Source organism: Sphaeramia orbicularis, chromosome 24 (assembly GCF_902148855.1).
Source record: "Sphaeramia orbicularis chromosome 24, fSphaOr1.1, whole genome shotgun sequence".
Lineage (NCBI taxonomy): Eukaryota > Metazoa > Chordata > Actinopteri > Kurtiformes > Apogonidae > Sphaeramia > Sphaeramia orbicularis.
Window position 1 is genome coordinate 1,946,420 of NC_043979.1, and position 14,321 is coordinate 1,960,740.

Consider the following 14,321-nt stretch of genomic DNA (forward strand, 5'->3'; position numbering starts at 1 on the left):
AGAGAAGACTGAACTGGTCCTGTACATCAAACCACAGTTTCAGAACATTTACACTGAAAACATACAAATCTGAAGTCTGAATATGATAAACACACACTGGTTGTTTTCAAAACCAAATCGCTGACGCATCAGTTCCCCAGATGGATCCACACTATGTAATATTTTTAAAGTGAATGTCTTTGGCTTTTGGGTTAATGGTGTATTTTATATATTTGGGTGGTATTGGGTGTATTATAGGATCCGTAGAGAATACGTGTGAAACTGAGTTCCTGTAAGATAGTAAGGGGTAAGAAATGTTATATAATATTATAGATTTTCCGGCTTGTTTTATTAGGGATTTTACAAGCTTTGGTTCTAACACTGCACATAAAAACATGTGGCCTTTCTTCTCATGTTTTGCAGCAGTTTTTTCTGGAGCCTGTTTGATTAGAGTGACTTTTATTTTGTAGGTTTTAAAGCTAAATGTACATCCTGCTTACGTATTTTATTACGTTCAACATAATTAATGAAATTAATTTACTCAATATTTTTGCAGTCATATGTTTAAAATAAATAAAATGACTATTATCTAATATACGGGTAAATGCTGTTAATTTGGATTAAATCATTAAATCGCTGTAATAATGTCGTATGTGTTTGTACCTTATCGGCTGCCGTAGTTGAAGCTCGGAACATCCTGTTATGGTCACCACTAAGAATATTTATCTGAGTACTTTGTAATAAAGTGGCGTATTCGGTTACAGAAATAATTGGAAATGGCAGCGGTTTTCCTAGTAATGTTGTACGAGTACTCTCCGCTGTTTTACGTCAGTGTGGTTTCTTTGTGTTTCGTTGTTACCGCCGCCATGGTGCTGGGATGGTAAGTGATGCTCTGTACAGTTAGCTTATGTAGCCTTTAAGCTAACAACACCAGCTAGCAGTAGTTTGACACATTCATTTAGAGGCGACACTTGCACTCGGTGCTCACTTTGAAAGAAACTTACAGACTCCGGTAACGTGTCCTTATTACTTTACTGTGTAATGTAACTAACATACGGTGGTAATGCGAACTGGAGAGTGAAACTGTCACAAGTTCCGACAGGTTGTAAATAGTCCACAGGACAGTGTGCGCATGTAGCTCTGCCTCTGAGGAACATGTTGGACTTTATGTGGGTGTTGCAAATATCTCATAACTTATAAACATATGAACATTCTTCCCTGCACATCTTATCGATGTCCACAACGGAGGACTGTGTGTTTATGTCAGTAGGGCAGGCTGCCAGGCGGTCCGCCACCTGCAGTCTGGACGTTTCGCTTCCCAAACCTACAGGAGACTGCAGAGCATATCTGACTAATAATGGACTCTATGCACAGCCCCTCTACTTCCTGAACTTCAGGTGGGTCCTTTATTTCCTGTCTTTCATTATTGGATACACTGATTAATCCAGGTGTGCCTAATTAATCAGAAGTTGCAACAAGAAGCAGCAGACACACCTGGATTAATCAGTGTGTCCAATAATGAAAGACAGGAAATAAAGGAGCCACCTGAAGTTCAGGAAGTAGTGGAGCTGTGCATAGAGCCCATTGGATTGGACAGAACCTTTGAATATTAATATACTGTTGAATAATTAGTTCAACAGATTCACAGACTGAAAATATCACTGATACAAGAACAAATATTGTTATTAAAGTTAATAGTGCATTTACATATATGAGTCTGAGCAAATATTATTATTAAAGTTAATAGTGCATTTACATATATGAGTCTATTAAAGTTAATAGTGCATTTATATATTTTAGTCCTTTTTAGCTTTCATTTTTACCTCCCCCAAGGAAGTTATGTTTTTGCCGGTGTTGGTTTGTCTATTTGTCTGTCCGTGTGCAAGATAACTCAAAAAGTTCTGGACGGATTTGGATGAAAATTTCAGTAAATGTTGATTCTGGCACAAGGAACAAATGATTAAATTTTGGTGGTGATCGGGGTGGGGGGCCTCGGGGGCCCACTGATCAGCCTTGGCAGAGGTCTGCACTCTCTGAGTGCTTCTAGTATATTAATTATATCTTTATAACTTTTTCTCCTACAAGTGATACTGAAATCTTGTAAACAGTTTCATAAAATACTGTTCTTAAGCTAAAAAATGAGCCTGTTTGATAAATGATAGGAGAAACTTAAACTTTTGACACTGAAGTTCACATTGTCTGGATCTGGCCCTAAACTCTCTACAGTGGTGGCACAAAGTTTAGAGAATAGGCAATGATATCGTTCTTATGTTAACTCAAATCTGTCTATAGAGAGGTGTAGAGATGGAGGTGATAAAAATGTTTCACATTCACACACAGTGACACATCATCTGGTCACTGTCGTTAATATTCACTCTGGGTGTCATATCGAAAAAGGAAATGAAGCAAACAGAGTAATCACATGGTCAGATTATACATCATTGTTCAATGTGACTTAAAGACATGCTGACTTAGTGTGTCTCAGTCTGTGCTGCAGGATTAAGTAGTGGTGTAAAATGATCTTACTGACCCTAGCCTCTTAGTCTGGATGCTTTTAAAGTCCATAACCACCTGACAGTACTCTTCAGGAAGTGCATGTGTGCTGCTGGTAGCATTGATCTGCAAATAAACAGCTCATTCAAACTCAGTCCGAGTGCAGCAGTAAACGATGCAGAGACTCAGCTGCAGGTTCTATCAGTATAAACTGAGATACTAATGTTAAATGGAGAATAATGTTGTTCAGAAGCATTTCTAGGGTAACATTTTGAAATGAACTGCATTTATATAGTGCTTTTATCTCTTGTTGGCACCCGAAGCAATTTGCAGTTTCTATCATTCACACGTTTCACAACAGTGGGGGCTGGGAATCAAACTAGCAACAGCTCCCCCCTCTGGGCAACATGCAGATCCATATGTTTAATTTTTTATATTCATGTGTAGGGGTGTGTATTGGCAAGAATCTGGTGATACAATACAAATCACAATATTAAGATCACAATACGATATATCATGATATATCATGATACATCACAATACTGTTAAAAAGGCAATTTTTTGTTTGTTTCTTTTTTTAAAATGATTTTTTCCTGGAAGAATTGAATTACACCCAAAATATGCACAAATACTTTTTTTTAAATTTTTATTTCTATATGATCACAACAGGATCTAATGCTACATCACAAAATTTTCCTGTGTTAAAACTTAAATTCTGTTTTACAGACATTAAAGTTCAAGATCCTGTTCAAATGTTCTTATTCTGTTAGTTCAGAACTAACATCAGAACAGTATTTTTGTGCGATCCCAAGAAAGGAACTACCATCTGTCTCTCAGACAGTAAAAAGTGCTTTTAGGATTCGTCAAATAATCATTATTTAATAAATCAGTGTTACTGACCACAAAATAAAATCCATCTGATGTTCAGTTTTTCAAATTAAAAGTTTACAGTTCATGTTTGTGATCAGCTAGCTTCCGTCATCATAATAAAAATAAGATTTAAACAATAAAAAAACCCAAAAATGAACCTCCACAATATCTGCATTTGAATAAATACCTAAAAATATTGATACAGTACTTTTTAATATCGATACAATATTGTGAAATGAAATATTGCGATATATTGCAGAACCGATATTTTCAAACACCCCTACATCTGAATGGCTTAAAAAAACTAACTGAAGGTTTTGGAGTGACCTGGTCAAAGTCCAGACTTAAATCTGATTGAGATGCTGTGATCTTAAACAGGCCGTTCATACTCAAAACCGTCCAGTGTGGCTTAATTAAAAGGATTCTTTAAAGGAAAGTGGGCCACAGTGATGTGTACGGCTCAGTGCCAGTTCTGGTAAACCATGGGTGGCAGTTGTTGTTGCCAATGGTGGAACAACCAGCTTTTAGGTTTAGGGGACAGTTACTTTTCCACACAGGGCTAGGTAGGTTTACATATGTTTTTTTCCCTAAATAAATGAAATCATCATTTAAAAACTGCAGTTTTTAGCTCATTATTTACTTAAGTCATTATTGTTCAATATTCTAATTTGTTTGATGATCTGAAACATTTAATTCAGACAAATATGCAAAAATGTAAGAAATCAGAAAGGGGCAAATACTTTTTCACAGCACTGTATGTAAGCATCTAAAATAAAACTGGGATTGTTTGAAAAAGCTGTAGAACTGAAATGATTAATTGACTTAACTAAAATTGATGAAAAAAATCAATTTGATTGCAGTTTCCCTGATACGAAGCTTCGTTTCCTTCATTTCTCTGCTGTTAAACATTGGTTCCACTGTTGTGTTTCACACGGACGCTTATTGTGACGGACATGACACAGGATCAACACAAACAACAGAAGAGATGAGGACAAAAAGGCAGAACATGTCTATATGTTGACTTTTCTACACTGGAACCATCACAAACATAAATATTTGTTTCAGTTGTACAGGATGGTAGTTCCATCTTCAGTTGGTATAAGTTGGATCCAAATGTGTTGAAGACTGCAGTGACATGTTATTTATAGATGTCATTGGACTGGTTTGCCGTTGATTTCTATAGATATTTTTATATATACTTTTATACTGTTGTTGTTGTTGTTATATATTTTTATAAATTGTAAAATCCTCAGCTAACAGCAGCAAAACGGTTCTTAAAGCATGTTTCATATGAATCCTTCGTTGCTTTCTGCCATATTGAAAAAGTCAAAGGTTATTTTTATTTCATGGACCAACATTCTGTCTCAGTTCCTCAGTGGAAAATACAACATGAGGGGGCGCTCATGTGCAGTTTACCAGTTCATAACTAGTATTTACCATAATTCCCATAGTGCGTGAAGGCAGCATTAGTATTTTTGACATTGACTCAGCTTTATATCCTGCAGGTTCGGCTTTGACGTTCCAGTGATCTTACGCAACTCTGATGAAACAGAGTCTGTCCTTCCAACTCCTGAAAAGCAGATGGTTCAGGTGACCAACCCTTTTGCCCTGGAGGTGGGCTCCGGACCGGCATCTGTGACCAGTAAGAACCGCTGACCCACTGCATGTGTGACCGGCCCACATACTGGAGTCAGTCTAACAGCAGTTCAACTGTGTGACCTGCAGGTGGCGTATCTGTGCGGCCCTGCTGCCTGGAGCCCTGCGTCCTCACCTGTTTCTGGGGCTGTGAGGTGGCGGCTCTGCAGGGGGCGCTGCAGGCCCACCAGCACGGCCCAAGACTCGACACCCCCCAACGCTTCCAGGACGCCCTACGCCATCGCTACTGCTACAGCCAGAGCTTCCAGTATCCTTTAGAACAGAAACAGCAGAGGAACACTGGGTCTAGTTGAACCACGGAGGTCGGGACAAGTCTACGGCTGCGTTCACACAACAGGTGTTAACGCACAGTTCAGATTTTTTGGTGAAATCTGATTTTTTTGTGTGTTTGTTCATATTCCACATTAAATGCAACTTCTCTTGGTTTTGAGTCTGAACTGATTGTGACCTTGAAGTGACCCACATGCACTAAAGAGGTCCTGAAGTGACCCACATGCACTAAAGAAGTCCTGATGGAATACGGGACCACGCAGACACACACTGTGTTTACAGAATTAACGCTCATGGGACACAAAATTATTACGTTTGCCGCGTTTCAATGACGTAAAGGTCAAATAAATGCGACCTGGATGTTCAGACTGACGTCACATTGCAAAATATCAGATACATATCACATTTAGGACCGCATATGAAAGTGGTCTGGGTCAGATTTAGGATCACGTATGAAAGTGGTCTGGGTCAGATTTAGGACCACATATGAAAGTGGTCTGGGTCAGATTAGTGCTGTTCAAACCGTCTGTAACACATTGGATACAGGTCACATATGGGCAAAAAAATCGGATTTGGGCCACATTTACCTGCAGTCTGAATGGGGCCTAAGGCTCAGCAAATTGAATTACAGCTCAGCCACACAACAAATCAAACTCATAAGTGAAGGTACCATGTATACCATTTACACGATCACTAATAATCTGATAACTCCAGAAATCAGATAATGATCTCAGTGTTAGGCTCTGTTCAGACTGAAGATAAATGTGGTCCAAATCTGATTTTTTTGGCCATATGTGACATGTATCTGATCTGTTAAAGACAGTTTAAACAGCACTAATCTGACCCAGACCACTTTCATATGCGGTCCTAAATCTGACCTGGACCACTTTCATATGTGGTCCTAAATCTGATGCCAAATATAGCCATTACTGCACTGGGTTGGACAGTGATACTACTTTCTTCTGACAGTGTTCTAAAGATCGCAGACCAATACGATGTCAGGCCTGGGCATGACCAAAACATATGGGTTCAGTCAGCAGCAGTGTTTCCACACGTCACAGCAGTTCTGTGTTTCTGCTCTTTAGTTTCTACTCTTTGTTTTTCAGCACAACTGATTCTGAAAGCTGAAATAAAGAAAACAGGACTAAAGGTTCTGTGTGAACTGAACCAGACGTTCCTATCTGTTTCTGTGTGTTCTAAACTGCTGTTTTGGTTCTTTGACCACCTTCTGTCAGAATCAACACAGATGACCAAGAGGAGCGCAGCACTCAGATCCCCCCAGACCAGGGCGTCACACACTTCGGCCCGTTGCCGAGGGACCGGTACCCACTGGTGGCATTACTGACACTGACAGACGAACAAACCAGAGACAACTTCAACATAGTGAGTCCATCACACAGCAGACTGAGATGATGGGATGTTCAGAAAGAAAGGGTCACAGGGTGTGTAGGGAGATGGACTGGTTTAGTATGAGGACTAGAAGGACCTGGAGCAGATAGGGTATGAGGACTAGAAGGACCTGGAGCAGATAGGGTATGAGGACTAGAAGGACCTGGAGCAGATAGGCTATGAGGACTAGAAGGACCTGGAGCAGATAGGCTATGAGGACTAGAAGGACCTGGAGCAGATAGGCTATGAGGACTAGAAGGACCTGGAGCAGATAGGCTATGAGGACTAGAAGGACCTGGAGCAGATAGGGTATGAGGACTAGAAGGACCTGGAGCAGATAGGGTATGAGGACTAGAAGGACCTGGAGCAGATAGGCTATGAGGACTAGAAGGACCTGGAGCAGATAGGCTATGAGGACTAGAAGGACCTGGAGCAGATAGGCTATGAGGACTAGAAGGACCTGGAGCAGATAGGGTATGAGGACTAGAAGGACCTGGAGCAGATAGGCTATGAGGACTAGAAGGACCTGGAGCAGATAGGCTATGAGGACTAGAAGGACCTGGAGCAGATAGGGTATGAGGACTAGAAGGACCTGGAGCAGATAGGGTATGAGGACTAGAAGGACCTGGAGCAGATAGGGTATGAGGACTAGAAGGACCTGGAGCAGATAGGCTATGAGGACTAGAAGGACCTGGAGCAGATAGGCTATGAGGACTAGAAGGACCTGGAGCAGATAGGCTATGAGGACTAGAAGGACCTGGAGCAGATAGGCTATGAGGACTAGAAGGACCTGGAGCAGATAGGGTATGAGGACTAGAAGGACCTGGAGCAGATAGGCTATGAGGACTAGAAGGACCTGGAGCAGATAGGCTATGAGGACTAGAAGGACCTGGAGCAGATAGGGTATGAGGACTAGAAGGACCTGGAGCAGATAGGGTATGAGGACTAGAAGGACCTGGAGCAGATAGGCTATGAGGACTAGAAGGACCTGGAGCAGATAGGCTATGAGGACTAGAAGGACCTGGAGCAGATAGGCTATGAGGACTAGAAGGACCTGGAGCAGATAGGGTATGAGGACTAGAAGGACCTGGAGCAGATAGGGTATGAGGACTAGAAGGACCTGGAGCAGATAGGCTATGAGGACTAGAAGGACCTGGAGCAGATAGGGTATGAGGACTAGAAGGACCTGGAGCAGATAGGGTATGAGGACTAGAAGGACCTGGAGCAGATAGGCTATGAGGACTAGAAGGACCTGGAGCAGATAGGCTATGAGGACTAGAAGGACCTGGAGCAGATAGGGTAAGAGGACTAGAAGGACCTGGAGCAGATAGGCTATGAGGACTAGAAGGACCTGGAGCAGATAGGGTATGAGGACTAGAAGTGGTTGGTTTGGTTTTTCAGGCTGACCCCAGGTGTGTATGTTTTTTTTGTCTTTTTTCAGGTGTCCAGTGTGACCGTCGTCCATGTCCCTGACCAGTCGTACCCTCTGTCTGCTCGTGTCCTCTTCCAGTACCTCCTCACTGCACAGGGCAGCATGTACGAGCTGAAGGTCAGCACCATTCCTGTTCCATCACCACCACTCCAGTCTGTACTGGTTCCAGTTAAACCTGTGTCAGCTTCAGTCTGTCCACTGGTCACAGATTAGACTGTGGTCAGTTTAACTATATCTGCTGAGGTAGGGTCACACATAAACACATCTCAGATTCAGATTCAAGTTTATTTGTCATTTCAGCATATAAAAATACACAAACGAAATATTGTACTCAGGTCCCCGACTGTCAGCAGCATTTAGTAAAAACAGTATAAATTACTGATAAAATAATAAAAATAATAAAATACTGATATAAACAATAACAATAACACCCCCCCTAAAATTACTTATAAATAACTAAAAAAAAAGTTTTATCTATAAAGTGCACAGCAGTAAAGTGCCAATTTAAAAGTGCATTCTGGGCTCAGAGTTCAGCAGGAGTTCATCATTCTAACCGCCTCTGGATAAAAACTGTTTGGGAGTCTGGTGGTCCGGGCTTGGATGTGCCGTAGTCTCCTGCCTGATGGGAGAAGGGTAAAAAGTCCATGTGCAGGGTGGGTGGGATCATCCATGATGTTCTGGGCTTTTTTCCTGCTCCTGCGGGTGTGCAGGTCTTGGATGCAGGGCAGACAGCAGTCACAGACGTGCTCCGCAGCTCTCACCAGGTCAGAGGTATACAGGCAGAATGACACTTTACTATCAGACAGTTCAGAAGCAACACAACACTATTGTCTTTTTTCCATTGACCCTCAAATTACATGAATAGAACTTGCGCATAAAAATTTGCCTAATGGAAAAATGACAATTTCACCAAAACTCTGATTTTTAGATGAAAAGTGTTTTCGCTGGCAAGAGGCTGTTTTTCAGGCGAAGTACACCTGGTATTGGTATATATATATATATATATATATATATATATATAAACTGAAATGGAAGGACCTTTATCCACAACTAGAGTCACATGATTTAAAAAAAATGATGATGACAGACATTATAACAAGAGAAGAAGACGAGTTTTAAAACAAACGTGTGTGTATGTGTGGACACACCAGGAAACCCAATGATTTTAGAATTTAGTAGGAGATAGAGGGGTAATATATAATAATAATGAATATATCTGTAAATAAACACCATATTTACGTTTGTCACCATGTTTATGGAATGACTTCTCCTGTCATCTCGCGATAATAAACAAATCATCATATTTGCGATTTAATGGAAAAACTCACATTACGCACTTCTGTTTTTTGCGACATTTAGTAAATATTGGTAAAATTTTTGCGCAGATGTCCAATGGAAAAGAGACTAATGATGTTGTGTGCATTTGTTCAGGATGTTTTCTTCTCCATGAGCAACATGATATCATAACTCGCGTAAATATACACACCACTTTTAATTGGCCTGTTATCTGTACGCATTATAAGCTTTCTGTGTGTATTTTCACACCATTATCATCCCCTTGTTCAGTCTGAACCGATGCGTCAAATACCACGCACTAACGGTTAGAGTTATGTGGACCGTAGATCTTGGCGTAAATTGACACATGATCAAATAGCATTGAACAACACGGGAAAGGTCGAAAATGCATAGGTATAGCACAACAAATGCCATAAGAACTAGCGTGACATAGAACAGCATTTATTGAGATTAGTCTGCCATTAGTGTCTACAATGGTCAATCAAAAAAGTCTATAAATTAGTTGTAAAGTTGGATAATTTGCATAAATTGGAGTTAGTACTGTTCTTTGCCAACTGTCCACTAGTGTGAAGTGAAAAGTGGTTTATGCCATCAGAGAGAACCCACATGTGCCACTGTGGAACCGACCATCAGCCACCTGTGGATCTGAGCCCTGGTGCCCCCCCCCCCCCCCCCCCCCCCCCCATCCCAGAAACATAATCCAGACAGTGGGTAGAAGTCTGGATTCCCCTCCAGACCACTTGAATTTAAATATCCTGAAACGTTCTCATTGATTTTTGGTAAAAGACTGTAGATGACCTTCTGACGGTCTCTGCTCCGTCCTACTGCCTGTAAGGCTAATTCGTGTTCGTTGATTGGAGGCTCCAAAGACGAGTTCAGGGTGCACTTGGTCTCAGTTTAAGAATGTTTTCTGGTCACATGTGAAATATAAAAGCCAGCGCTGGTCTTTCTGGACAAGGGCTCACGCCGGAACTCAAGTCGCAAAAAGCCCCGAATTCCAGGTGTGGTTTGACAGTTATCCTCTTGGGTGACTCCACCCCGAACAATGGGTTGGACTTCGCAACGTCATCTGACTCCGTCTTCTGATTGGACCTCACCTGTTGACGTGACTTGCCAACCGTCAGTTCACGTCTTGTTGCTGGGATGCGCTACGCAAAGTGTCATGACTGTTGTTTTAGACGTGTATCCTACTATATAATGCACGTTTTGGCCCCGCCCCGTGGCCGTCCCATCCATCGATGTCCCACCGATGTTGCAAACATGGGCGTTTGGGTGCAATGCCGCTGTGGCACCACAGGAGGGTGCTATCGTACAAGTAACCACGGGTACAATGCCGCTAGTCTATTAGAATGCGAGGTCCTAGCTTCTGTAGCCACAACATCTTCTTCAGAGAACAGAACTGACCCTGAATCTACTGGTACTGGTGCCCGTGTGTTTACTGGGGGACAAGCTTCATCAGCAGAGGAATACATGAGGTTACTGTGGCATTTTAGAACAGCTCAGAGCAAGACTGTATTGATTCTCTAATTATTCTTCAATCCTGTTTCCTGTTTCCTTCAGCCTCTGTTCATGTCAGCTGACAGCAGGGGGGAGTCCAGCCCCCCAGGTCCAGACCACAGCACACCTCCCACTAAAGCCAACAAGGAGGACGGACCGCAAGAAGAGGGCAGTAAAGAAGAGCCAAGTCCAGCACTGGAGTCAGAGGAGGACCAGGACCAGGACCAGGAGGAGCAGGACCAGAGTCAGAGGAGGCGCAGGGACTGTGTGGTGTGTCAGAATGCAGCAGTGAACAGAGTCCTGCTGCCCTGCAGACACGCCTGTGTGTGCCACAGCTGTGTGGCCCACTTCCAACACTGTCCCATGTGCAGGGCCTTCATCATAGAGTCCTTCGCTTTGTCAGAGGGAGGGGCTGCACAGCACTGACCCCCATACGGACCCCCTTACAGACCACCATACAGACCCCCAGGGGTAGCCCTCATATGAAACCATAACCACAGGGATCAGGGAAGACATTCAGCTGGACTGTCATCCATGTGGAACGTCCAGTCCATGTGGTCCATGTGGTAGGTCCAGTCCATGTGGTAGGTCCAGTCCATGTGGTCCATGTGGAACGTCCAGTCCATGTGGTAGAACCTGTCCATGTGGTAGGTCCATCTCAGAGGTTGCGCTAGACATTTTTATTGTTCGTCATTTTGACGGACAGGGTTGTAAAAATTCCATCATAACATTATTATTATCCGTCATTTCAAATTTTTTATTTTTTAATGATAATGAGACATATTTAGTAGTATTTAATGTTCAAAAACATCTCAGTGATGCAGCAGCTGTAGTTGCTGCTGGCTGATAAACCAACCTGATATCACAACTCACGTAATTATATATGCCACTTTGAACTGGTGTGTTATCTGCAGACATTCTAAACTTTCCTTGTGTTTGTTCACACACTGTCCAGTCCCATGCACTGAGGGTTAGAGTTCAGGTTCTGTGAAGCACAGATCTGGAAACAAATGGACATGCCATCTAATAACACATGGAAGGTAGAACATGTGTACGTATAACACACCAAATGAAAGAAGAACTGGAGTATTCCTTGCTTGTCCTTCATCCTTCACCACATCAGTTCTTCTTTTTTCACTGCGTTTATCAATGCCGTCACATTTACTGGGCTTTAAAAGAACTGAGTGAACTGGGCTGTCTGCACAGTTTGAACTAAAGGAGCATCGAATTTAGGCTGAAGTCAGAGAAATGACGACATAAGACTGGACAGGGTCTACTACAGGTGGACTATGTGGACAGGGTCTACTACAGGTGGACTAAGTGGACAGGGTCTACTACAGGTGGACTAAGTGGACAGGGTCTACTACAGGTGGACTAAGTGGACAGGGTCTACTACAGGTGGACTAAGTGGACAGGGTCTACTACAGGTGGACTATGTGGACAGGGTCTACTACAGGTGGACTAAGTGGACAGGGTCTACTACAGGTGGACTAAGTGGACAGGGTCTACTACAGGTGGACCAACTGTGAGTCATGTGACTGCAGTACTGCTGTTGTGTTCAGTGTAGTAGTGAACAGTGGTGCTGTTGGTTCTATACAGGTGTTGGTTCTATACAGGTGTTGGTTCTATACTGGTGTTGGTTCTATACTGGTGTTGGTTCTATACTGGTGTTGGTTCTATACAGGTGTTGGTTCTATACTGGTAGGATGTTGTTACAGAATGTTTGATGCCTTGCTCACAGACAGACCAGCGATCCTGCAGCAGGTTCTGTTCACAGTGTTGTGTGAAAACTTTCTTTGGTAGATTACCCTCAGTATTTTAATCTGTCAAAATGATGGACAGCCTTCAGAATTTTCCGTCATTTTAAAAAAAAAAATCCGTCAGTGACAGAATATTTTCAGCTAACGCGACCTCTGGGTCTATCCATGTGTCAGGTCCAGTCCATGTGACACTTCTGTAAACACTGTGGGCTGGATCTATCAAAGGTTTGCGTGTATTAAAACGTGTGCAAACTCATTGCACACGTAAAAATATGTACAAACTGATTTACTAACAGCGCACAATAAGGGTTGTGTCTTTCAAAGGTGCAAAATAGTGTGGATGCATCCAGTTAGTACATTTACCACAATGAATATGCAATCTGGGGCGTTTACACACAGTTGTGTGCGTGGTGGGAGGACAAAATGTTAATATATTAATTTAGCACACGCAAAGTGATTTATCAAACCTGAAAGCAATTTTGCTGATAGGAACTGAGTCTGTATTTAACACGTCTGAAAAGGAGGAGCAGACGGTTTGGATACGGAAGTGCACACACATGGCTGTGGTTAGGAGACACAGAAATGATGAAACCAGATACAGAGAATGTATTTTTCACCCTCGTGAACATTTTTGGAATGATGGAAGAAAAAATAACTGAGACATATGCCCCCCCCCCCCCCCCCACACACACACACACACACACACACACACACACACACACACACACACTTTACGGGACTCTTTTCCACTCCTGATGATTGTGATTTAAAGAACGCACCGACATTCAGCTACAGCAGGGCTCTCAAACTCAGTTTACCTGGGGTCCGCTGGAGGTGGAGTCTGGGTGAGGCTGGGCCGCATCAAGTACTGCACAACAACAACACTTCTGCTGAACACAAACGCTTCTGAACACAAACGCTTCTGAACACAAACACTTCTGAACACAAACACTACTGAACACAAACACTTCTGAACACAAACACTTCTGAACACAAACACTTCTGAACACAAACACTACTGAACACAAACACTACTGAACACAAACGCTTCTGAACACAAACACTTCTGAACACAAACACTTCTGAACACAAACACTACTGAACACAAACGCTTCTGAACACAAACGCTTCTGAACACAAACGCTTCTGAACACAAACGCTTCTGAACACAAACACTTCTGAACACAAACACTTCTGAACACAAACACTACTGAACAAAAACACTTCTGAACACAAACACTACTGAACACAAACACTACTGCTGAACATGAACCTTTCTTCAAACATGAGCGTTCCTTCAGAACAGACTTCCATTGGTTACTTGTTGCTCCCAGACGTCTGTCAGTTCTTCCTCCTGCACAGATGAACCACATTTGTCTTCAGGGTGGAAGCAGTGGAGACTCTCAGTATGTGCTGCAGATGCTCATCATGTCCAGTTCAATAATGACCTTTGCTGTTGTATTCTTTGTGCACAGACACTTTTTCTGTGTATATCAGACCCTTCGGGGTCCTCCTGTGCTCAGCTCATAAATATTCCATCTCCCACTGCTCCTGGAATATTCTGTGCTCGTCGTTAATCTTTCTCTTCATGGTAGGTTTTGAAAAAGCCATGACTGGGACAGGACACATGTTTATGTCACTTACTTGTCACGTCCTCCTTCACTAATCGCGCATATGCA

At 42.5% G+C, this 14,321-nt stretch overlaps 1 protein-coding gene across 2 annotated transcripts; it reads left to right on the plus strand.

Moving 5' to 3' along the window:
• Nucleotides 1–659: 659 nt before the first annotated feature.
• Nucleotides 660–12,830, plus strand: cgrrf1 (cell growth regulator with ring finger domain 1). Of its 2 annotated transcripts, XR_003934716.1 has the most exons (7): nucleotides 660–859; nucleotides 4,848–4,984; nucleotides 5,068–5,245; nucleotides 6,504–6,651; nucleotides 8,099–8,206; nucleotides 10,946–11,533; nucleotides 12,817–12,830. XR_003934716.1 is itself a non-coding variant. In XM_030128065.1 (6 exons), exons 1-6 carry the CDS (start codon nucleotides 756–758, stop codon nucleotides 11,306–11,308), a joined length of 1,038 nt encoding a protein of 345 aa, XP_029983925.1. In that variant the 5' UTR covers nucleotides 751–755; the 3' UTR covers nucleotides 11,309–12,215. The 2 variants fall into 2 exon arrangements, 1 of the variants encoding a protein (XP_029983925.1); XM_030128065.1 differs by lacking the exon at nucleotides 12,817–12,830 and having other exon boundaries at nucleotides 751–859; nucleotides 10,946–12,215.
• The last annotated feature ends 1,491 nt before the right edge of the window (nucleotides 12,831–14,321 follow it).